The following is a 24,868-nucleotide window of genomic DNA, read 5'->3' as shown; positions in this document are numbered from 1 at the left end:
CTCCCCGGAAGGCCCGCGGCGCCCGGAGCACCGGCCCGCGGGCCCCTACCCAGCGCACCATGGCCGCGCCCGCGCCGCTGCGCGACTGCCAGGTACGCGGAGGCTGGCCCGGCGCGTCCCCCTCGGGCGCCGGGACCCTGGGGGTGGCCTGGCGCCGAGCGGGCGGGATCGGGCCTGCGGGCAGCCCGGGGTCAGGCGGGGGACGCCGGCGGGCAGCGGCGCGGCGGACTGGCGGTGCACCTGGCCGGGCGCGGGGCGCGGGCACTTCCGGGGCAGTGCGTAGTAGGGACCAGGGGACTCTCTTGTGGGGTCCCCACCAAGGGAAACAGGAGGTGCCCGTTGAGGTCCCGGTGACCCCAAGAACTCCTAAAAGCTTAGCTCACTGGGCATGGCATGGGTTCTCAGGGACACCTGGCTATAGTGAGGGTCTCCTTCCACCCCGCCCAGGGCAGGGAGCCTGAGCTCATTTTGCAGATGAGGAAGATGAAGGTCAGAGAGGCCAGGCGGCTTGTCCACAGCTATCCAATACCCAACCTGAGAAGGTGGCCCTCTGTGCTGGCCTGGAGTAAAGGGCATTTCCTCTGCCACCCAGAGGAGCCACCAGGCAGTGCCCTGGCAGGACACCAAGGGTAGCCATTACCGGGAACAAACCTGACCTGGGACGCGTTTGCACTGCCGCACTTGGAGTTCAGATGTCTGACACGGTGGAGAGACAGGAGGAGTGCTCTGGTGGTTGGCAGGTAGTGTGGCCCAGCCGGCCACATGGAAAGACCGCCCCTGCCTATCTTGCCTGCCAGACCCCGTGTCATGCCCTGGGCTCCCGTTTATCCAGTGTCTGCTCATAGTCATCCTGTCCGGGCCTCCTGAGCCCGTTTTACAGAGGGCAGCCAAGGGTCTGTGAGGAAGGATCTTGCCCGAGGGCACACAGCTGTTCAGAGGTTGCTGGGATTCGGATGGGGACGGGCCCAGCTCCCTCTCTCTGCTCTAAGCTGTGAAGTCTGAGAGTGCCCCACTAGGCCGCGTCTTACCGAAGCCATATCTAAACGACTGCTCCGCATTTGGAGATCTGTGAGCGTGTGGGCGTTGGGGTTGTGTTTAGGTTTGAAGGACTGTTCGGAATAAGGCCCTGGCGCTCCTTTCTTGCCGTGTGCAGGCGTGGAAGGATGCTGGGCTCCCACTCTCCACCCCGAGCAACGAAGCCTGCAAGCTGTTTGATGCCACCCTGACCCAGGTATGCCTGCCAAGAGAAGCAGTGGCCACTTCGGTGAAGGTCTATGGGCGGAGTTTGTTTTCTTTTTTTTTGTTTGTTTTTTGTTTTTGTTGTTTGTTTGTTTTTATTTCGGCATATTATAGGGGTACAGATTTTAAGGTTTCAATAAATGCCCTTTTCCCCCTCACCCCACAAGTCTGAGTTTCCAGCATGACCATCCCACAGATGGTGCACATCTCACTCATTATGTATGTATATACCTGTCCCCTTCCCCCTCCCACCTGCCAATACCCTATTACTGTAGTACCTATGTGCCCACTTAGGTGCTGCTCAGTTAATACCAGTTTGCTGGTGTTTTCTTTTTTTTTTTTTTTTTGAGACAGAGTCTCGCTTTGTTGCCCAGGCTAGAGTGAGTGCCGTGGCGTCAGCCTCGCTCACAGCAACCTCAAACTCCTGGGCTTGAGTGATCCTTCTGCCTCAGCCTCCCGGGTAGCTGGGACTACAGGCATGCGCCACCATGCCCGGCTAATTTTTTATATATATATCAGTTGGCCAATTAATTTCTTTCTATTTATAGTAGAGACGGGGTCTCGCTCTTGCTCAGGCTGGTTTCGAACTCCTGACCTTGAGCAATCCGCCCACCTCGGCCTCCCAAGAGCTAGGATTACAGGCGTGAGCCACAGCGCCCGGCCTGGTGTTTTCTTTTTGAGACAGAGCCTCACTGTGTTGCCTGGGCTAGAGTGCTGTGGCATCAGCCTACCTCACAGCAACCTCAAATTCCTCGGCTCAAGCTATCCTCCTGCCTCAGCCTCCTGAGTAGCTGGGACTACAGGCATGCGCCACCATGCCCAGCTAATTTTTTCTATATATTTTTAGTTGGCCAATTTATTTCTTTCTATTTTTAGTAGAGACAGGGTCTCGCTCTTGCTCAGGCTGGTCTGGAACTCCTCACCTTGAGCGATCCTCCCATCTTGGCCTCCCAGAGTGCTGGGATTACAGGCGTGAGCCACTGCGACCGGCCTGGGTGGGGTTTTTAATTGGTGAATGCTTTCTAAATTGCACTGTGACCCTAAGGCGCAATAGGTGCCATAACATCTATGTACTCTGTACAGAGGACGTGGGAACGTGCAGAACCCACAGCGTGGCTGAGGGGGCCTCTGCACCGCCCTCTTTCCCCAGGTCCCTAAGTGGTGGGCAGAGAGCTGGGGGCTCCCCATGGGGGATGGTTTCGTGCTGAGCCTCTGCACGTGTCCCTCCGTGGCCTGCTGAGGGTTCGATGTGGGGCTCTGCCCCGCCGGGCATGGGATCCTGTCCTGGGCTAATCTGTGAACATAGGGCTGTCACCTAGGGCCGTGCCAAGACATTCCGGCACATCAACAGTCATTTCTACAGCGATGAAGGAGTCCATAGTTTTAGAATTAGGAGGGTCTCAGTAGTAAGGTCCAACTGGTTTGTTTGACAGGGGGGAAACTGAGGCACAGTGAGCTGAACCAGCTTGAGTTTAAGGTCTTCTAGTGAGTTAGAGATAGAACCAGGATGCACCTAGGTCTAAATTCACTGATGGAAAACTAAAGCTGGCCTTTGTCCAGAGCCGCCAGTGTGGTACATACTGACTCCATGTGTAGAACACGAGGGCCGGGGACGGTCCTGGAAGCACGCAAGCAGAGCAGGAAGACTGATGAAATTCCACTAGGTATGCCGGGGGCGCTTCTGCTCCCAGCCTGTCCTTGCCAGGGACTCCACCACACGCGCTTGAGCTCTTCGCCTGTTTTGTGTTCACCGTTGGCCCACTTGCCTCTCCGGTGCCCCACTGGCCTCTGTAGCGCTCTCAATTTGTCACAGCCCTCGTTTCCCCAATTCAGTGGCAGCTCGTCCTCCCAGCCTGTGCGTGTTCTGTGCAGCGTGCGCGTATTGGTGTCTCCGTGCCATCCTGCGTCAGAACCTGGGTTCCTTGAGTCTCCGCGCCAGCTCCCCTGACTCTTGTTAAAGTGCACGTGCTAGTTCTGCGTAGATGTAGGGGAGGCAACCGAAAGGGCACATCTTAAAATCCAAGGCATTGTTAGAGCTGTAGGATTTTTCAAAAATAGGCATTTAAGAAAAGGACTAGAAACAAATATATCCAGGTGTCAAAAATGGTGATGAGAAGAGATTAGGTTTTAGCCTCCAGCTTTTGTGTCCTTTTCTAACTCTCTGTAATGAATTTTTACCGTGGTTATTTTTAAAAAGGCGTGAGTGAGAAGCAGAAATGTCCCTGTCGTGGTGACCAATTTCAAGGCCTCTGTTAGGGCTGAAGAAGCCGATGCGTAGCAGGTCACCTGCCAGGAAGAACCTTCCTTTTGATGTTTCTTTTTCTGGAAATCGTGGCATCACTAGCCCTAGAAAGTGTGCCTCGAGTTATGTGTATTTAATCTCAGCTAAGTTGTGCTTTCTTGGGGTTAGAGTCCAGAAAACAGTGTTGTAGAAAGGAAAAAAATCTGGATTTAGGTACATGCCGTCATTAATAACCTTTGTGTTACCTTTTCTATTTCAGTATGTAAAGTGGACCAATGACAAGAGTCTCGGGGGCATCGAGGGCTGCCTGTCAAAGCTCAAAGCAGCAGATCCGACCTTTGGTGAGTAACATTTTCCCTGGGTGTGGAGCCCAGTTTCATGGCTCCAGCCCCCGTCTCATTCCCTGACCACAGGGACTCAGTTGGGCTGGGGAAGGCATGTAGGGTGGCAGCAGCCAGGCTGGCACAGAGGGAGGGAAGAGGACAGCTTCCATCGGGTTCGAGTTTGGACTAGGTTCTAATCAAAGTCAGTTTTCAAATTTTTTCTCTAATTGCCACAAATTCTGCAAGGAAGATGCTGATCCTACTTTTCAGATGAGGAAACCATGCTTCAGCGAGAGTAAGACATGTGCCCAAAGCCATCTAGCTGGTAGGTGAGGGGCTGGGATCAGCCCAGACCTCTGCATCACAAGAGATGGCCGCAGCAGCCTTGGTCAGGGGACAGGTGAGGCCTCACCCAGAGTGACTGGGGTGGGGTGAGGACCAGCGGGTGGCAGAGGCTGGCATCCAGGCGAGCTATGTGTGCGGTGGGCATGGGGAGGTCAGCACAGTGCATTCCAGAACTCCAGGTGGGTAGCCCCAGTATGGGGCAAGGTTCCAGGTGTAGGGGAAGGACAGTCCTCTAATCAGGGCAGCAGAGCACCCCCTTCTCCCCCCGCTGCAGCCCGGTCACACTGAAGGCAGGGAGCTCACACCACCCTGGCAAGGACAGGACGTGGAAAGAACTGGGAAGAACTGGGGAACCTGAGTCCAGCCGAGGGGGGAGCAGTAGCCAGGGGTGGGTCAGGCTCTCTGAGCAGACCTCAAGCCCCCAATCAGAAGCAGGGCCCACTGGGTGGTCCCACCACTACGATTGGGCCCTAGGTCCCAGGCCTGGGCTGTGTCTGGGTTCCAGACACTGGGGGACACCCTGCCTCCATCGAGGCGGGGTCTGGGAAGCCCAGGTAGGGCCTGGGGGCCAGCATACCTGCCAGCAAGGCTGCTGCCAGGGCCACAAGGCACCCTCCCCACCAACTCTCCGCTGAGAGAGCAGCCCAGACAGGATCGTGGCTTCTGTGCCCCAGGGCCTCCTTAGACCAGCCCCCCTGAGCAGCATCCGTGAGTACCCCTGGGGGGCTGTGTGCCAGTTGTGGTGACAAGTCAATCGATGAGTCTGCAGACAGCCCCAAACCTCGCCATCCAGTGCCTGGCCCTGAGCAGAACGCCCTATAGGATACATGTTTGTGGTGCTTTTGGACTTGCCACTCCCTCCATCTGAATCACCGGCCGCTTTCGAACCCTTCCCCAGCGATGGGCCACGCCATCTCTAACGGCCTCGTGCTGATTGGCACTGGGAGCTCCGTGAGGCTGGACAAAGAGCTGGACCAGGCCGTGAAGACGATGGTGGAGATTTCGAAAACGCAGCCACTGACGTGGCGCGAGCAGCTGCACGTCTCTGCGGTGGAGACCTTTGCTGAGGGGTGAGGCCCCCACCTCCCCGGCCCCCGCCAGTGGCTGACCCCAGCCTGACAGGGTCTCCCTGTCCCAGGGCCCTTGGGCAGGGGGTGGCCTGGGCGCGGTCCTGCCCTACCTCCTGGGAGCCTCAGATGGAAAATTGCAACCTGCTGCTCCGTCCTCAGCTGAGTGCTGAATGAGGAAGCCGTTGGCAGGATTCCCAACCTGGTGTTCAGAGTGACTATTTGGTTTCGTTAAATACACGGTGTATTATTTCCATCACAAAAATAATAGGGCCACATCACAGAAATAACTAGAAGGGAGACGAAAAGGTTCCCGCATATGCCACTTGCCCTCACACTGCCTCCCAGGCCACCCCTGCTCTGGCCCCGAGGAAGACCCCCGTGCTCTCCGGGACAGCCTCGTGTCTGCTCGGGTAGGCGAGATGCCCCGCAGAGCGGGGTGACCTGAGCGTGCTGTGCAGGGGTGCAGGGTGCAGGGGTTCCAAACCCCGAGACTGAGAAAGTCCTGCCCCGGCCCTCCTGGGGAGCCAGCCACGTGTGGGTTCCACCTCGGAGACTTCCTGCAGCGGGCACGGGGTCTCCAGTGCAAGTGCCCTTGGCCATTTCTTAAACCAGTGTTTCCTTAACCTGAACTAGAGAGTCAAATTTCCCACTGTTGTTTCAATTTTCTGAGTGATGACCTAGAAACCGATTCAGTGCAGACCATGACACTCGTGAGAGACGGCGCCTTTCACACTCCCCACGTGGGCAGACTGCGTGCTCAGTGTTGCTGAGGAATCTCTCCTGGCTTCCAGGAACTTCCCGAAAGCCTGTGAACTATGGGAACAGATTCTCCGGGACCACCCGACAGACATGTTGGCCCTGAAATTCTCGCACGATGCCTACTTTTACTTGGGCTACCAGGAGCAGATGCGAGATTCTGTCGCTCGAATTTACCCCTTCTGGACACCTGACATCCCCCTTAGCAGGTGCGTGTCGGTTGCGAGCCACCTCATTTCTATTTCTTAACCTCTCTCTCCTGCCCTAGAAATATGGCAGTTCTTTCGGCACTGTCCTAAAAACGAGACTACTGTTGCTGTTCTCCTCGTTCTTTAAAGTTCAAAAGCTTCACTTTCTTCACTCCATCCTTGTCCCGCCTGCGAATGACGCAATGCCATCATGTGTCAGTCAGGATGGGTTTTGCTGCCGTAACAAACGTTTCCTGGATTTTCTTCCCCAAAGCTACTACAGCACAGGTTTGTTTCTCACCACGTGACATGCCCATCTTAGGAGGGCCGAGGGATCTGCGACCATGTCCCGTCCCCCTCCAGGGTCCTAGCTGATGCAGCAGCTGCCCTCTGATGCACTGTCGTTCAGAGGGGGAACTGAGCCCTCCCAGGTGGGCTCACAGTGGCCATTAAGGGCTCAGAGTGACAGGAATAACCTGTCACCCCAGAGTCTTTGGCCAGAACTGACTTCGTGACCTGACCCACTCACAGGAGACCGGGAAGCACAGCTGTGCCTCGTGCTTGGGAAGAGAGGAGGCCCGGGATGTCTCTGGACATCCCCAGTGACCACCCCACGTGGTGGGCTCCGCTGCCTCCTAAGCACAGGATGGTTGTGAGGTTCACACAGGCTAGTAGATTGAAGAGCCGTGCTAGTTAGGGCTCTCCGGAGAAACGGATCTGATAGCATCTGCGTCTCTCAGAGAGAGAGAGAGAGGGAGGGAAATGGGCAGGTTTATTTTAAGGAATTGCCTCATGCGATAGTGGGGCTGCCAAGTTCAAAGTCTGCAGGGCATGGCAGCAGGCCGGAGACGCCTGCGGCAGTCAGCAGCACAGTCTTGCGTCCGAGGGCAGCTGCAGGCAGAATTCCTTCTTCTGGGCACCTCAGCCTTTTCTCTAAGGCCTTCAACTGATTAGATGAGGCCCACCACACACGGAGGGCGAAATGCTTTACTCAAAGTCTACTGATTTAAATGTAAATCACCCTAAAAAAAAATGCCTTCACAGCAACACCTGGACTGGCGTTTGACCAAACAGCTGGGTACGACGGCCCAGCCAAGTTGATACGTGATGGTAAAACGTACCATCACAAGAGCCTGATGGTACCTGACACACAGTAAGTGCTCAATAAAGGTTTAGATGTTGAGGGTTAAATGACCCCAGTAAGCATTCAATAAATGCTGGAAAAAAAAAAAGAAAAAAGATAATTCTGGGAGCCAGTGCTCTAGAACTCTGCTTCAGTGAGCACAGAAGCTACAGTAATAGAGATAACATCTGAATCTCAAGTAGAAACGCCGTGGCTGTATGTTGTTTTCAGTTAACCACCCCCAAAACCGCAGGAGAGGTCGCCTTTTTCGTGTGTGGCTGCCCGGGATGCTCAGGTGCCAGTGGTCACAGATGAGAAATGGAAGCACGTGCTTATTCAGCGGGGCGTGTTCTCTGGGCTAGACAGTGAGCTCCCAGACAGGGCCCGGCCTGCAGGGGGTCTGGGGCTGGGGAGAGGCCTGGCCATCCCCCGAGTGCCGTCCAGGCTGGGCAGAGGGCCGAGCACGGTGCTGTGGGTGCAGAGGAGCCACTGCCAGCCCTTGGGTCACCAAGGCTTCCCAGGGAGGTGATCCTGGGCCAGGCCTCTGGGAGGTGTCACCAGGCAGGCAGCAGGGAGAGGACCCTCGTCATCCTCAGCAAAGACCCTGTGTTGATTCTCAGGAGGGGGGATGCTGTCGGCGCCGGGTTTGGGGACGACCGTGTGGCTGATGCAGTTCTCTTTGCCCCTCACCGATCGGAAGCCTTGAGATGCTGAGAAGCACAGAGCCTGGCACGGGGTTAGGGTGTGCATTGGTCTCCTGCGGCTGCTGTGACAAAGAGCGGCAGACGGGGTGGCTTTGGGCAGCAGACATTGATCCACTTATGGTTTTGGAGGCCAGAACTCTGAATCCAGGGAGGTCCAGCAGGGCTGGCTCCCTCCGGATGCTCCGAGGGGATCCCCTCTTGCCTCGTCCAGCTCCTGGTGGTGGCTGGACTCCGTGGCGTTCCTTGGCCTGCAGCTGCCTCACTGTGACGTCGCCTCCGCCTGCTGTCTTCCCTCCCTGTCTCTTCACGTCTTCACACGGCCTCTTCTGGGGATACTGGCTATCAGACTAGGGCCACCCTAGACCAGTGTGACCGCATCTAAACTCGATTGCATCTGTGAAGACCCTACTTCCAAAAAAGGTCACATTCACAGGTGCTGAGGGTTAGGACTTCAGCTCATCTCTTGGGGTGGGGAGGTGCACAGTTCAACCTGCTGCCAGTCCCTCTTTGTGTTTTGAAAGACTCTTTCTCTGTTTTTAGCTACGTGAAAGGCATCTATTCTTTTGGATTGATGGAAACCAACTTCTACGATCAGGCAGCAAAACTCGCCAGAGAGGTAAGAGGGCCCTTCCTTAGGTGCCCGACCCTTCAGGGACCCTGCTGAGTCACCCCACTTCTGGGCCTCGTTCCCTCGGAGACACTGGGGAGAGTGCCTGTTAGCGCGGGCAGCTGCCGCCCGCCCGGGGCTTACTGAGTGTGACCTGTGTGGGTCCCAGGGTCCTCAGAGCCACATGCCTTGGCCAACGATGGTTCTGCATCTGCAGGCGAGGACAGTGAGGTTCAGGGAGGCTGCGGTCACCTCACTTTCCTTAGGCTGCGGAGAGTGGTGGCCCTGTCTGGTGGGACAGGAACATTGGTGGGAAGCTACGTACACAATGATTCTTCCTCCTTGAACTTCACATTTCTGGCATCACCCCCGGCACCCGAGGTTCAGTGATTTGGGAAGTGATCGCCAATCATGGTGACTGGTGGGCACGCTGGGCCCAGGACCAAGTGGCAGGCTGCAGCTGTCACTGTGTGAGCTGTCACCAGCTCTGGGGGTCCCTCCCCTCCTCTCCTATTCTTGCAGGAGGGGAAACTGAGTCCAGGGAGGGGCCGTCATGCATACAGGGGTAACAAACCTCCTGTGCCACTCTTGGTGCTGGCACTTTATATACACCTGCCTGTGTCCACACGTCTCTGCCCACGTGACATTAGACTCCTCGTTGCCTGGATAAGGGACTCAGAGAGAGGCCAAAGTGTGCCTAAGGCCACACAGCTCAGAGATGGCAGAGCCGGACTGTCACCCAGGCTACCTGATCAAAGGCTGTCCTTTAAGCTGCCCGGGCTAGACCTCGGCTTTCCAGCAACCCAGCTGGGGCTCTTCCCCCCTGAAGTTGCCCTCGTTAGCCTGCAGCACCCCTCCCCCCCCCCCCCGCCCCCAGGAGAAAGCCCATGGGGCCCAGGGGGTCTCTGAACACTGCTCTGATTACAGAATCACAGCCCAGACTCAAGGCTCAGGGGGGTGCTTTTCTGCTTTAGCTCCAAGTCAGGGCTGGGGGGGACTTGATGGCTTCCTGGTGATCTTGGCTCCATGGCCTGGGCGACCAGGCACCAATGTCCAGGGGTCAGCCGCAAGAAGGTCCCTTGGAGACCATCGCAGCTGGACCCCCTGTTAGGGGGCATCCATTTGGGCTCTGAAGGCCATCAGGATGGCTGGCGAAGCTGGACGTGGGCAGCTGTGGCGAGCCATGCGTGGCAGGTGCCCCCAGAAGGAGGCCAGAAGCTTCAGGCTCATGCCTCCCAGGAGTGAGAAGCTTGGGGACCCCCTCCCTGCTCCCTCCTGCAGATGTCTACTCTCTGACCCAACACCAGCACCCCATGGACAAGAGTGAGAAGACCAGGCTACCATGGTATCACAGTGGCAGCTCATGGGCCATGTGTCTGTAGTCCCAGGCCGGCGAGGGGGAGGGGAAGCCATGCACTGCTAGCCGGGCAGCAGCGGGCAAAAGCACAGCCACGGAGCTCAGGGACCTGGAGCTCCGAGTGGCTTCATGGGCTGAGGCTTAGGGTGTAGGTGATGCCAGGGTGCCAGGGTCCAGGGCTGGGGAGGGGCAGGGCCAACTGGGCTGGGCCTCGTGCCCCAGGAAGCCAGTTTGGACTTTCCCAGGGAAGCTTGGGAGGCCTCCAAGAGAGGAAGTTGGTCAGCCCCTCAGAGACGTGCTAGCCGAGGCCCTTCACATCTGCTTCTGCCAGATGTGAAAGCAGCAGGCTTAGGGGGATCCCTTCTTGCAGCCCAGTGCCCAGCCTGCTCAGACTGAGCCCGGCAATCTCTCCAAGTGTCCTGTGCTCGCTGCCTGGGGGTGCCCGCAGTGCCCTACAGATGTGCCTCCTTTCTCTACACGTCCCTGTGTGGAGTGAGCAGGGCCCACGGAAGCTGAGGGTGGGAGCATGGGTGCAGGGCTCTCTGGGGACAACCTATTGCCACCACCCTGCAGCAGGTACCAGGCCAGGGCAGAGGTGCTCGGGGCTGCTGGACTCCTGTGAAGGGTGTGGGAGACTGAGGCAGCGGGGCTGAGGGCAACCATGATCTGGTGTAGGGGACCTGGGCAGGGGCCAGTCTAGGGGACCTCTGTGAGCCTCAGTTTACTGCTCTGCACCTGACACTTGGTAGGCACTCAGCAAACATGAGCTGAACAAATAAACAGAGGAACAAAACTGCTAGTAAGTGAGGAGCATTCCACGTGTCCTGCCTGTGTCTCTGGTCACTGTCAAGCTCAAGGGTCAGTGAACAGCAACTGTCACTCATAGCCGTGATGTCAGAGCCAGCTGTTTCTGAGCCCGGAAAGCCGTGTGTGTGGTCACTGCACGTGGCGGGGTGGGACGAGGCAGCACTCAGCCCCCTGGAGCATTAGCAGTCCACGCTGTGCTTGTGTGGACAGTGGCCACTTCTCCAAGGGGAAGGCAGCGTCTGTGGCCTCTCTGCCAGGGGGAAACTGAGGCCTAGAGAGGTTGGGCGGCATGTCGCATGTGACTCAGCTATCTATAGGAGGCTGTGGGGTCAGGGGACAAGCCCTGACTTTGGAAAGACCACGTTGCCATCGGGCTGTGTGACTCTGGGCAAGTCGCTTAGATTCCCTGAGCCTCAGTTTCCCCATCTGTGAAATGTGCAGTGAAACCCTCCATGGCAGAGTCCCGTGGTTGGTGTCCCAAGCTGGTGAGCCCTGGGCCCACGGAACACGGTGCTGGTTGTTGGGATGGTGATGGTTTTGAGTCAGAGCCCCATCCCCATGTTCTGGCCCTCACCAGCTTGGGCCCCTTTTGGCCCCCAGACACTCGTGGCCTGGCCTAGGCGGTCTGACTAACCCCCCGACTCCTCCCACCACCCTGCAGGCCTTGGCCATTAACCCGACGGACGCGTGGTCGGTGCACACCATCGCCCACGTCCACGAGATGAAGGCAGAGGTCAAGGAGGGGCTGGAGTTCATGCAGCGCTCAGAGAACCACTGGAAGGTACGATTCTGGCCCATGGGGCCTCTCCCTGGAAGAGGCAGTGCGTCACCTTGAGTTGGGCTTCGGCCTTGTGGACAGGAGTTACAGGTGTGGTTTGGTTCTCCGGGCTTGTGGACAGGAGTTACAGGTGTGGTTTGGTTCTTGGGGAACTTGCGTTCAGCTTGGAGGTGTTCCAAGCTTGGAGGTGTCACGCCATGGCGTCCCCTGAGAGCCCCACAGGCCCCCAGCCTCCCGGCATTTTGCAGGGAGTTCTAGGATTGGTCTTGGCCTGATGCACCTGGCTGTGAAGGGTCAGGAAATTGCTGGAACTGAGCTTGGCGGGGACGAGGCCTGTGAGCCCCCGAGCTGCCTCTCCTTTCGGGGCTCAGCGTGCAGCCGCTGCGCTTCAGGGTGGCGCAGTGCAGCTGGCAGGGAGGTCCTCGGGGACGCGGGCGCAGTGATGGCCTGCAGCGCTGGCATGCGGGGCCAGGCCCTGTCGGGGAGGGGTCCTGGGGCCATGCAGACCCCTAGCACCCTGCCTGGTCCTTTCCCAGGGCCTGACCACGCTGTGGCCTCACTGTTCCCGCTCCTACTGCCCGACCTCGCCCAGCCCAGCTGCCACCCGATGCCTCTGAAGGCTCTCCCTCGCCCGTCGTGCTGGAGGCCCTTGCTCCTCCGTGTGGGCCTCCTGTCCCGAGGCTGGCCTCTGTCCCACAGCCTGGCACCTGTCCAGGTGGTGTCATTGCCCTGCCCTTCTCTCTGCCATGATGGGCTCTCCAGGGCACTGGGGGCTGAGGTGGCGAGTCTCTCCCAGGGCCTGGCACCAGCAGCAGATGCTCAGTGATGAGTGTGACCAAGGAGAGACCAGGAGCGGAGGAGCCGGCGTCACTGGCATCCCTCTGAGCTCCCCTGGCCCGGGCTCTCCCAGCATGGTGAATTGCCTCTCCGGGAGCCGTCTTGGGTAAAGCAGGTGTTTGAGCGCGCGAGGTTCCCACGCACATCTGTCCCCAGGCACTGGGACTGGGAAGGCCCTGTGGGCATCGGCAGCCTTGGGCCCCCAGGCAGACACTGCTCGTTCTTGCTGGAGGGAGCGCTTGGTCTGGGCTGGAGGCGAGCTGGTGTGGCCGTGCCCTCCGGCTGACGGGCAAGGGCTTGCTCGGGCAGGACCGGGGACTGGGAGGCCTGGCCGGATGCGGCACTGGCAGGCGTCACTCTCCTCTGAGGAACTCTGATTCTGTGTGGCCCAAGATGCCTGCACTTGAGGCCTGGCTCTACCCTGGGTAGAAATTGATCACTCTGAGCCTCAGTTTCCTCATCTGTTTCCACAGCCGTGGAGCCCCTGGCCCAAAAAGAGTGCCATTGTGGGCGGCAGAGGCTGGGGTCATCTCAGAACGGGCTGCCATCCTCTGATGTCTTCATCTGTCGCCCGAGTGGCTCCTGGTGGCCTTTGGCCTGGCTGGACGGCTCTGGGTGTGGACGACACGGCCTGGGCTCCCTGTCCTCCTCCGCCTGTGCCCGCCTCAGGCATCTGGCTGCTGAGCTCGGAGCTCAGTCAGGCTCTAGTCCCTGCCCAGGCCTGTGCCCCGACCCAGCCCGGCTCCAGCCCAGGCTTCTCTGTCCTCGCAGGGCTGGTGAAGCGGAAAGAGCAGCCTCCTGGCAGGGCACAAGCTACACCATGACAGGGACACTCTTGGGGACATGGAAACCAAGGGGAGGCAGCAAACCCAAGCAGGCTTTGGGGGGCAGTGGCCAGGAAAGGCTTCCTGGAGGAGGCAACCTCTGACCCGGTACTGAGGGATGAGTAGGTGTTTGCTACCCGGGGCGGGAGATGGAGGGTATCCCCACCAGGACCAGCTTGAGCAAAGACACAAAGGCCTATGGTGGCCTGTGAGGCAGAGGGGAGCCGGGCAGTTTGGTGTCTTCGTGCCCAGGTGCAGCATGGACCTAGGGAGGCAGGTGGTGTCCAGCGCAGGCAGGTGGTGTCCAGGGCAGGTGGGTGGTGTCCAGGGCCTGCAGGTGGTGTCCAGGGCAGGTGGGTGGTGTCCAGGGCCTGCAGGTGGTGTCCAGGGCAGGTGGGTGGTGTCCAGGGCCTGCAGGTGGTGTCCAGGGCAGGTGGGTGGTGTCCAGAGCCTGCAGGTGGTGTCCAGGGCCTGCAGGTGGTGTCCAGGGCAGGCAGGTGGTGTCCAGGGCAGGCGGGTGGTGTCCAGAGCCTGCAGGTGGTGTCCAGGGCAGGTGGGTGGTGTCCAGGGCCTGCAGGTGGTGTCCAGGGCAGGCGGGTGGTGTCCGGCAGAGGAGGAACTGACGGCAGAGGCCTCAGAGGAGGAAGGGCTGGTGTTGTGGTGGGGGCTGGGCCCTCTGGACAGAGGTGGGCTGGGCCAGGTGAGCTCAGTGGTCTCCAGGGAGAGGGGCCCTCCCCTGGGACAGGGACACCAGGCCACTTGCTAAGCGTTTACTGAATACCTGCTGTGTGCTTGGGGTCAGTGAGAAATGAAGACTTGAGTGCCATGGAGGGTGGTACTTGGCCCAGGGCAGGAGGGAAGGACCCTCGGGTCTCTAGAGTCACCTCTGTCGGGGGTGGGGCGCAGCTCCCCTCCTCTCGGCCAGCAGGGTTTGTTTTAAGTTTCTGGGTGTTGGGTACTGTCACCTGCCAGGGACCCTGATTCCAGTTTCCCACACTTGGAATATCCTAGCAGCAGCCGGCTCCGAGCCAAGCACAGGTCTTACTGTAAAACTGCCGCACGTTGAGAGGCGGCCTCCGTGACCCTCCGAACATCAGCTCTGCTCCCTTATGCGCCGGCTTTGCCGCTGGGTGCTGGAGGTGATATTCATGGTTTACCCAAGTGCCCTGAGCCGCCGCCAGGGCGCCTTGTGGGCCTCGGACTCCCCGTGGAATGGCTCTGTCCCTCCCAGCTCACACGTGAAGGTGAAGCTTGAGTTGCTGAAGTGACTTGCTCTGTGTTGGTCCTGGTGCTGCTGCTCTCTGGCTTAGATGAGCAAGGTAGCGGCTGCCCTCTGCCTCAGTTTCCCCTGCTCAAATTCAGACATAGTGGCGGCCGCCCCTTGGAACTAAAGTGGTGCAAAGCTGCCGGGCACAGCCAGCCTCGGGCGGCGCCCAGTAAATGTTTCTGCACTCGGACGTGACGGATCCCGCACCAGTACAAGAGAACGCTTGTGTTTCCTCCCACGGGCCGTCAGGTTTTTCTTTAATTCTCTTGTTCTTTCCCCAGGACTCTGACATGCTTGCTTGTCATAATTATTGGCACTGGGCTCTGTATCTGATTGAGAAGGTAAGGCGACCGTCTGCGCTGCAGGGACGTCCAGGGGAAGAAACAGTTTTCTAGCTTTTACTCTCTGTTCCCGTCCCTGGAGTGGTGTCTTGAGCTTGCCCCGTGCAGTGCAGTGCGAGCATCGGCAAAGGGCTTCCCAGGCCGGAACTGCTTTGGGCATTTTGTCACTGTCAGGACTTGGAAATCACGTCTCCTGTGTGTGATTTGTGGGCGTCTTTTGGACTGAGCGCCCCTCTGCTGCTGGAGCAGACAGCCAAGCCCTCACCCGCACCACACTCGCCCGAGCCGCGAGAGCCTCCGTGGGAGCTGGGGCAGCTGCTAGGGACACCCTGGACCCCGGGATTCCATCTGTGAGGGTGTCTTTATCATAGAGAGAAACTGGAAGCTCCCGAAGTGTCCAAAGAGAGAAAGATGCTTGGAACACAACGTCCCTGTCGTGGCATAAGAATGTGACTATAATGTCTAGAAGAAAGCAGTGGACCCAGCTGAACGTAGAGGAGAGAGAATATATGTAGAAAAACAAAAGACTAGAAGGAAATATATAAAAGAAGCTCACCGCAGTTAATAGAGCAATACTTAGATTAACTTTTCTAATAGGAAAAATAATGCTTTCCCGAGGAACTGTCCCCTGGGCAGGCAGCACCAGGCCTCTGCTGTCTCTTTGTGGGGGAGCACAGAGCCTGACCCCGTCCTAAGACCCGCGTCCCCGGGGCCCTGCCCATGCCACTCTGTAGGAGGTCAGGGTCCTGGGCTCGGGGCTTTGCCCAGCCAGTCCCAGTTCCTTTCTCAGTGTTACGTTGGCCTTCTCCAGATGGTAATCACGGGGACTTTATTTCCAGGGCGAATACGAGGCCGCGCTGACCATTTACGATAACCACGTAAGTCTGTGTTGACCCTGCGTGCTTCGCTGCGGCACTTTGCCTCATAGTCTCGCAGAGACCTTTGAGTCCATCAGGATTGTCCCAGCCAGAACAGACAGCTGCGGCAAGAACATATTTCTTGCTTTCGTAAGACCTCCTGGGCTTGGCTTTTGCCAAAAGCAGTGTTGTAACCCGGCATGTGATGGGGACACTCTGGTGACAGGTGCTGATAGATTTACACATCTAAGTGGACCATCTCTACAATTGCAGACTGTTCTCCAGCCCTTTTAGATCACCTTTCTTTGGTGAGATAATTGATCTACCCATAGGAGTTTTTTTTATTTTGATAAAATACATGTAATGAAACTAAGTGTACTCTGCAGCATTAAGCACGTCCACACTGTTGTGTGGCCGTCACCACCCTCCATCTGCAGAATTTTTTCATCTTCCCAAACTGAAGCTCCACACCCATTGCACACTAACTCCCCAGCCCCTAGGTATTCTTTATATTTATTTATTTTTTGAGGCAGAGTCTCGCTCTGGCCCAGGCTGGAGTGCAGTGGTGTCATCATAGCTCACTACAGCCTCCAACTCCTGGGCTTAGTGATCCTCCTGCCTCATTCTCCTAAGCAGCTGGGACTACAGGTGCATGCCATCATGCCCAACTAATTTTTCAATTTTTTGTAGAGACAAGGGTTTTGCCATTGCCCAGGCTGGTCTTGAACTCCTAACCTCAAGCGATCTTCCTTGGATTATAGGTGTGAGCCACTGCGCCTGGCTCCTGGGTATTTTGAGAGGAAAAAAGCTTGACTCACAGCTCCCAGGTACCCCAGTGAGGTCTTAATGATAAAACCTGGGACCACAGAAATGCTTGTGATTTGGGATCTAAATGTCAGAGAAAAGCACATAGTAAAGTTCCCATAAAGGAATCCTTTCAACATTGTTGGGATGTCCTAGTAAGAAATGAAGGGTGACATGCACCGTGTGCTCAGAGTACCCTGCTAACCAAAGCTGGGTCTAGACGCATGAACGGGCCAGGCGAGGCTCCTGCCGGCGTGGTCTGGTACTGGGAGGTGACAGATGTCTGGTCCCGGCATATGCCCCAGTGTGCAGGGCAGTGGGCTCTTTCTTAGGTCTGTCCAGTGCCCCTTCTGGTGTCTGTTGCAGCCTGAGCCCTGGGTGAGGGTGACAGTCCTGACTGTTGGGGTAGCAGGTTGGTGGTGGCCCCCATTTGCTGAGGGCTTGCTCTGTGCAGGTCACCGCTGAGCCTGGCCTTGGGCGGCCCTTGTCTTCCAGATCCTGCCTAGCCTGCAGGCCAGTGGCGCCATGCTGGACGTGGTGGACAGCTGCTCCATGCTCTACCGCCTGCAGATGGAAGGTAGCCCCGTCTCCGCACTCTGCCCGGCCCCTGCCTCCTTCCTCCCACGCTGTGAGGGGAGGTGCCGTGGCCCAGGCCCAGGGCTGAGCGAGAGCTCGTGGGACAGCCGCTCCAGGGCCCTCCGCAGGCCTTGGACGGGCTGTCTGGCTGCCGTCTTGGGTCCCGCAGTGCTCCCAGTCGGCCCTGCTGCCCTTTCTGCCAGTTCCCACCACTCCTCCGTGTGAAGGTCTCCAGCTCTGTGCCCAGGGTGGACTTGCCGTTCCCACGGTGTGCCCGCCAGGCCTTTGGGGCACAGATGGCACCTGGCCACCTGTCTTGATGCTGCCTCCTTTCCTAGCACTTGGGAGCCGGGCGTTTCTCAACACCCTGGCTTTGCAGAAGGTTTCTCAACCTCGCCACGCTCTGTGGGGACGGTGGACAGGGTGGCCGCGGCTCTGGGGCAGTGGATGGCTCCAGCCCACCGTGGGGGTGCCAGGCTCAGCAGAGCCAAACCTGTACCCACAAGGGCCTGGCCCAGGCCCTGGGTCAGAACTGCAATGTGGGGTGCAGGCCCGGGCAGGACAGTTCAGGGACCTAAGGGAGGGCACGACAAGCTGCTTCTGGAAGGTTTCAGGAATGCTTCCTAGTGGAGGTGAAATGTGAACCATGGAAGGACGTGTAGGGGTTGCCAGGCAGAGGAAGGGATGTTACACACGCAGGGAACAGCCTGTCCAAAGCCACCAGGACAAATGCCAGCAGCCTGTTACGGGATGAGTGAGTGGAGGGCAGCTCCACGTGCTTGGCTGGGATAGGAGGAGGTGAGAGGCGGGAGCCAGGAAGCCCACCTGGGCGAGGGGCAGGCCAAGCCAGAGCCCGGAGAGCAGTGAGGAGGCCGTGAGGCTGGCAAAGAGGCCGGGGGAGCCTGGAGGAGGGCCACGGGGAGGCCGGGGGAGCTGGGAGGAGGGCCACGGCGCGGCCGGGGGAGCCGGGAGGAGGCTGCTGCTCCATTTTCTAGCCCTGGAAGCGGAGCCCGGGCTGATGGGAGGCCTGTGTCTCTTGTCCTGCCAAACGCTGTCCAGAACTGCGTGGAGAGGGAGCCCCTGAGGGAAGGCTGAGTCCCCTTGACCTTGAGACCCGTTAGCCCTTTGCCTGCAGGGGCAGAGAGCTTGAAATCTGCCTGGAGCTCCCTAGACAGGCCGGGGCTGCCTCCGGCCGTGTGAGCAGAGGTCAGGAGCAGCGAGAGGGGAGGGGCTGCGCGGGCAGGTGGGGAAGGAGAAGCCGCCGGTTTCCTCCCTGTGCAGAGCGGGCACTCGAGCCGTTGTCTGGTTCCGCGGGTGAGCCATGAAGTTGATGGCAACGTTGATGGTTATGGAGCAGTCGGGGGCAGGCAGGTGGGAGGTGGCGTGGCTGGAGTGTGGCGCAGACGCAGGGACAGTCCCGAGCTGGGGAGCCCAGACACAAAGGGGGACGGACACTCGCTCACTGCTAACTTGGCAGATTAACCCAGTGCCTGTTACTTGTCAGGAGCTGGACTCGAGGTAACCACAGGGACATTTAAAAAGGTTTTGGGGTTTGTCAAAGAGGTCAAAGACTTCATTTAATAACCTTCAATAGTTTTTTTTTTTTTCAAATTTGCTTTCCACCTTATGCATCTATTGCTTTTATAATGAAACAAAGTTAACACAAACCCGGAGTCCACAGGCCTCGGCAGGTCACAGGGCCCCCGAGGGCTGTGTGGGGCAGGAGGCCCATGGGCAGGACACGCCCTGCAGCTTCATGTGAGCCAGGTCCCCTCTTCGTGTCCTCAGGGGTGTCTGTGGGCCAGCGGTGGCAAGACGTCCTGCCCGTGACGCGGAAGCACAGCCGAGACCACGTCCTGCTGTTCAACGACGCCCACTTCCTGATGGCGTCCCTGGGTGCACGGGACCCCCAGCCCACACAGGAGCTGCTGGCCACCCTGCGGGACGCCAGCGAGTACGAGGAGGAGCCCCGTCAGGCGGGGGGCGAGGGGCCCAGGCCGTGCAGAGGCCTGTTCAGTGCCTGCCCCTGCCTGCCAGGGAGGCTGGGGGTGGAGGCCCCCCTGAGAGAGCAGCTTTGGGGGTGCCCATGGAGGGCTGTTCCTGGTGTGTGCCCCAAGGTGTGTCCCTGCAGGTGTGGGCCCTGCAGGTGCGTGGCCCACAGGGGTATAGTTGGTTCCTCCAGGGCACAGAGCTGCCTCTCCATCCCTGGGGTGGGTACTAGAGCCTCAGTGTCACAGGGCAGCTTCCCATGGCGGAGGACACAATGGGGCCCTGGAGCCAGAGGTACCTGCTGTGTACAGGTAGATCCTGGACAAGGAAGTTCTCTGCTCTCAGCCTCAGTTTCCTCATCTGTAAATCAGGAATGGTGCCTGCCAAGCACCGGTGAGGGCTGGGCTGCCATAGCCATTCCCTCCTGGTGGCATTGCTGTCCTTGGCTTTCAGGGCCAGACTTTTACCTACATTGCCTGCAGTCCTGACAGTTCTGGGAGGTCGTACTGTTACGCTCCCTTTACAGTTGAGCCAACTGAGGCCAGAAGGTGGGGGACCTTCCCAGGGTCAGGTGGCTGGTAACGGGCCAACTCTCACCCGGGCCCGAGTTCGGAGCCCTGTTCTCCCCGCTCACTGGGCTGCCTTTCCTCAGTCGCATCACCCCTTAGGGTGGCTGTGGGTCACCAGGCCGGGGCACCTGCTGAGTAGGAAACGCCCCTCCCCAATGGCTGTAGCGTGGCAAGGCAGGCTGCTGAGGGCGCTCTCTCTGGTTGGCAGGTCCCCGGGGGAGAACTGTCAGCACCGCCTGGCCCGAGACGTGGGGCTGCCCCTGTGCCAGGCCCTGGTGGAGGCTGAGGGCGGGAACCCTGACCGAGTCGTGGAACTGCTCCTGCCCATCCGCTACCGGATCGTCCAGATCGGAGGCAGCAACGCCCAGGTGAGGGGCCGCCCCCAGCCCAGCCTTCAGCGGAGCCCGAGGGGCCTGGGTCAGGGAGCCTGTGTGCCCAGCGGCCCCCAGGTCTCTCCCAGGGTGTTGGTGCCCTTGAAACGGGGATGTCCTTATCTCAGCCCCTCCCCGCCGAAGGGCAGGCCAGCCGCCGTGAGTGGGGCTCCCATCCCTCTCCCGCCTTCCAGGGGCCTCACTTGCCCAACCGACATTTCAGAGAGATGTCTTCAACCAGTTGCTGATTCACGCGGCCTTAAACTGCACCTCCAGCGTCCATAAGAACGTGGCCCGGTGAGCTCTTCGCCCCCTTCCCGGCACCCCCCCTCCCACCTGGAGGCTCCCAGCTCCCTCGGCTGAGGTGGTTCCCGCTTTGGGGTTGCTAGGATGCCAGGCTGCAGGGAAATTTGTTCTCCTTTGTCACTGTACTCAACTTGGCCAAAGGGACCCAGCCAGCCCCCACCCTCAGGCCCAACCAGCGGGGTTGAGTTTCTGGTGAGGCCTCCTTTGCCTGGCTCGTGGACAGCCACCTTCCTGCTGTGCCCTCACGCCACCTTTCCTCCGAGAGCTACCGGTAGTTCTCTCATGTTTCTTCTTTTTTTTTTTTTGAGACAGAGTCTCGCTTTGTTGCACAGGCTAGAGTGAGTGCTGTAGCATCAGCTTATCTCACAGCAACCTCAAACTCCTGGGCTCAAGCAATCCTCCTGCCTCAGCCTCCCGAGTAGCTGGGACTACAGGCATAGGCTGCCATGCCCGGCTAATTTTTTTCTATATATATTAGTTGGCTGATTAATTTCTTTCTATTTATAGTAGAGACGGGGTCTCACTCTTGCTCAGGCTGGTTTTGAACTCCTGACCTCGAGCAATCCGCCCGCCTCGGCCTCCCAGAGTGCTAGGATTACAGGCGTGAGCCACCGCGCCCAGCCTCATGTTTCTTCTTGCAAGGGCACTAATCCCATTCACGAGGGCCCCACCCTCATGACCTAATGACCTCTCAAAGGTCCCACCTCCTAATACCATCACCTTGGGATTTGGGCTTCCACATGAGCAGGGACACAAACATTCAGTCCACAGCAGGGGCTCTGCCTCCCACTGCCTGTGCTTGCTTGCTTCCCCAGCCCTGCTCTGCCACTTGCTTTTCCTGGACCAGTCCCAGGTGTGGCTTCCTGCCCACCCCCGACACCACCCTCCTGCCCCGTCCCGCTTGTCCCCAGCGTTGCACTGCGGCAGGAGGGTGAGCTATAAGTTGTTGAGCCGCGGCTTTCCCCGAGGCAGACAAGGCCACAGTGACATCCACACCCTGCAATTCTTCTCTCTTGTGGTTTCTAGCTTTTATCTTTAAGACAGAGTCAGATGCTCTCCAGCTTGGGTGTCCCAATTCCCCTCCTGCCTGCAGTGCTTGGACGTGGCCCTGGAGGTCTGAGCTTTCTCCCCTGTCCCTGTCCGAGCCCAAGCCAGGCCACCTGCCTCTGGGCCTTGGCCCGTCCTGTTCCCTCTGTGCTGCAGCCTGGCTGCCCGTGTCTTGTCTTGGGGCCCAGAGACCACCGGGCCTGGCATCCTTCTGGAAGGTTCTACACCATAACCGCCGTGTCTGTTTCCTCAGGAGCCTTCTGATGGAGCGGGACGCCTTGAAGCCTAACTCGCCCCTGACTGAGCGCCTCATGCGCAAGGCGGCCACCGTCCACCTCATGCAGTGAGCGGCCGCCGCCTCCGCCCCCCGGAACCCCAGCCGTGGCCTCCCCAGCTCCCCTCAGCTGCTGCACAAGCTTAGGGGCAGGAAACAGCCAGGGCCTGTTTGTGAGGCTGTTAGAGGGGGGTCTTCAGCCTTAAGCAGAACCTCCTGAAAGCCAGCAGTTTTACGGGGGGCACACATTCATTTTAAATATGATTCAGGATCCTGTAGTCCTTGTTGGGGACCAATGTGCATTTTTAAGCAGTCAGGGCCAGTGGAGGGGCTGCTTTTTCCACTTGGCTTGCAAACTGTTTTCCCAGGGAAACACTTCTACTTCCTGTTGTTCAGAGGTTGCAGGGCAGGGCGGGGGCAGACCCAGATGGAGGAGGGTCTTCCAGACAAGGCCGTGGAGGGTGCCCATCCCCCCCCCACACACAGACACCAGGCTGCCCTTGAGATAAGCCCTTTCATTTAGTTTTCCTTATATTCTAGACAGGTTCTCTTGTCCCGTCTTTGAGATTAGGGTACTGATGTGAGGGGAGTGACTTGTCCAGGGTCACAGCTGGTGGAGGCCCCATCTTGCTGCCCCCACTGCTCTCCTTACGGATGAACAAGCACACGGGCTGCCCCTTCTGCTGTCTCTGAGGGAAGTCTTCGAGCCTCCCTGTGGGGCTTTGGTGGTGCTGATTTGGACTTGTTTCTCTTTTTAAACGGCACACCATAATGAGGCCTCGCAGGTACATGCTTTGATCGACTATGATTTTAATCACATGAATGTATTTGCATTTCTGGGGTGTGAGGATTGAGCTCACACGGGGCTGCTCTGCTGTGGCAGAAACCAAAGAACTATGACATGTGGCTATAACAGGATTTGAGCTGGTGTTATGAACACTGCCTCTGTCTCCTGCTTCCTGTGGTTAACGCGCCCGAGGTCCCTTCTGGACGTGCTGACTCAGCAGTGCTGCTGTCAGCCTTCCCGTGGGGGTGCGGGGTGTTCCAGTGTGAAGATGTTTTTCAGGTTCCTTTCCTTCAGAAATTTGGTAGGCGTTCACTGGGGCAGGGAGAGGGCAGGTCTCCTGGGAGGGAGAGGAAGCCTCCAAATCTATTGGCTCCCCAAGTTTGCTCAAGCCCAGGTTAATTCCTGGGATTAAAATACTCGGTTCCTTTGACAAGCTCTTGTAGGTACCTGTGAGAATCTATGTGCCAGGCCAGGAGATGGGCTTCTCCATGACATTGCAGTGGGTGGGCAACAAGTCAAGAAAATGGGTACTTACAATAGGCTTTCAAGCGAGGTGCCATCTATACCTAAGAGCTAGGGACACATCCCAAAGGGGACCTTCCTCCCTTTCCTGGTTCCAACCAAGACATGATTTGGCCAAGGAAGAGGGAACCCTGGTCCCTCCAGGAAGCCTTCTACCCCTCCCCCCAACTTCCACTGTAGGCCGGAGAGGGTGCCTCCCCTGTGCCCACAGCCCTTGGCACCTGCCCTTGCTATAGCACCATTCTCCCCTGCTGTGACCTCCTCAGGTCAGGGACAGCATCAGCGTACCCAGTATCACCCAGCATGTGGCCTGCACTGAGTGGCTGTCAGTGCAAGTTGGTGAATGAATGCATAAATAAATGAAGTAGAACTTTACTGGGGGAAGGAAGAAATGAATCTACAATAGATGGGCCAGTGATAAAAGAGGAAGTCAACAGAGTGATGGAGTGAACACACAGAGTAACAGCAACAAGTTATAAACCATTGGTGCTGTTTACTGAACACCTACTACATGCTGACACAACTCAGGGAGAAGAGCACCAGGAGTGGGTATTGGGGACCTCTCCCCAGCAAGCATCCCCAGGGCAAGCCAATGGAGGGATGCAGTGGGCAGCCAAACTCCCCCCAAGCTACTTGACCACCCCACTTTACTCAGCTCTCACTCTCTCAGTCCCTGCCTGGTGCCCAGTGCTGGGCTGGGTGAGGCTGGGGAGAGTGGTGAGTGAGACCTGCTATGCCCTTCAGTAAGTAGCTCAGTCTCATGAGGAACTCAACTTGGGGTCAGAAGTGAAGGACCACAGCAACATGGGATGATTGGTGTGGATGGTGCAAACCCAAGGACATGGGAGCCCGGAAGTGGCCCGAGCCAGTCTGGAAGGCTTCTGCCCTGGTCCCAAGGTATCTGCTCTCCCTTCAACCTGCCCCAAATAAATAGCTCATCATCATCCCTGAAAATGATGCTCTCTTCCCAAAGTTCCCCTTCCTCGGGCACACCCTATGAGTCATCCCAGGCGCCTACCTGCATCCTTCTCCATCTGTCCTGGATAATGAGCTACCACTTAGCGACACTCTTCCCTGGTGGAGCTCCTCATTCGACCCTCAAGCCCCTGAGGTGGGCATTACTGATAACTGGCTCACAGGCAAAGGCTCAAGTGAGGTCAGTCTCAAACTGCCACCAACTGACTTGACTACTAGTCCTGTGCTCGCCTCTCCATGTCGCTCAGGTCAGGGGGGCCTATCTGCTTCCCAAACATGAGTACTCCCCATCACCTGGCCCCTGCCTCTAGGTTCCCCTCTCCAATCCTAGAAAGCCCAGGACAGATGCCCGCCACACCCTCTGGCCATCTTCAGCCCTTCTTCTCTGGGGAAGCCCGCCTAGGGCGACGGTCCCGCTCCGGCTGGACCGGCTGCGCAGCTCTGGCGACGCTTCTTCCTCTTGGTCTCCGTCCCCTAGTGCTGGCTGCGCCTTTACTGCTGCATTAACAGTAACTGACACGCGGTTGTACAGAGCAGGCGGGGCTGTGCCTGTTGCGTGCAGTCTTCACATCAACACCCTTAGGTGGCAATTTCAATCATACAGATGAACTGGCCATCCGTCGTTCCTGGCCTGCCACCAAAGCAAGGGGACACAGCGGCCGGCCGGCTCGCCCCTCCCGGCAGCAGGCGGACTTCCGGTGGGCGCGCCTCTGCGTCCGTGCGGAGCCAATCCGCTGCGGGGAGGCACCGCGCGTGCGCGCTGGGTTCCTCTTCCGGGCGCTCGGACTACAACCCCCAGGATGCACCGCTCCCCGGCAGCCCCGCGGAGCTCTTTTCAAACGGACCAATGGGCGCCCCGCGCACTCGGCGCCGCGTTTAAATCCTCGGCGGAGGCGCGTCTCGAACCATCCATCGGCCGCTCGGGGTATGAGGGTCCGGGCGGGGTTCCCGGGCGGGCCCGTGGGCCGGGTGCCACGCAGGGC

The 24,868-nt window shown here is 58.4% G+C and overlaps 1 protein-coding gene across 5 annotated transcripts; it reads left to right on the top strand.

Moving 5' to 3' along the window:
• Positions 1 to 23,285, top strand: TTC38 (tetratricopeptide repeat domain 38). Of its 5 annotated transcripts, none has more exons than XM_076006910.1 (14): positions 1 to 92; positions 1,154 to 1,231; positions 3,741 to 3,822; positions 5,048 to 5,219; positions 6,011 to 6,184; positions 8,531 to 8,606; positions 11,423 to 11,542; positions 14,749 to 14,808; positions 15,648 to 15,686; positions 16,965 to 17,046; positions 18,834 to 18,999; positions 19,812 to 19,971; positions 20,198 to 20,271; positions 21,581 to 23,285. In XM_076006910.1, exons 1-14 carry the CDS (start codon positions 60 to 62, stop codon positions 21,672 to 21,674), a joined length of 1,410 nt encoding a protein of 469 aa, XP_075863025.1. In that variant the 5' UTR covers positions 1 to 59; the 3' UTR covers positions 21,675 to 23,285. The 5 variants fall into 5 exon arrangements, with proteins under 5 accessions (XP_075863025.1, XP_075863026.1, XP_075863029.1 ...); XM_076006911.1 differs by having other exon boundaries at positions 20,169 to 20,271; XM_076006913.1 differs by lacking the exons at positions 1 to 92; positions 1,154 to 1,231 and adding exons at positions 2,711 to 2,903; positions 4,075 to 4,204.
• The last annotated feature ends 1,583 nt before the right edge of the window (positions 23,286 to 24,868 follow it).

Source organism: Microcebus murinus, chromosome 10, assembly GCF_040939455.1.
Source record: "Microcebus murinus isolate Inina chromosome 10, M.murinus_Inina_mat1.0, whole genome shotgun sequence".
In the NCBI taxonomy this organism is placed as follows: Eukaryota; Metazoa; Chordata; class Mammalia; order Primates; family Cheirogaleidae; genus Microcebus; species Microcebus murinus.
Note: the sequence above shows the minus strand (reverse complement) of the source record. Positions and strands in the feature narration are given on the sequence as shown.

Coding starts and splice junctions, on each gene's coding strand:
- TTC38 (XM_076006910.1), top strand. CDS start 60: ATGGCCGCGCCCGCGCCGCTGCGCGACTGCCAG. Junction 3,823..5,047: donor AGCAGCAGATCCGACCTTTG/GTGAGTAACATT, acceptor ACCCTTCCCCAG/CGATGGGCCACGCCATCTCT. Junction 20,272..21,580: donor GTCCATAAGAACGTGGCCCG/GTGAGCTCTTCG, acceptor CTGTTTCCTCAG/GAGCCTTCTGATGGAGCGGG.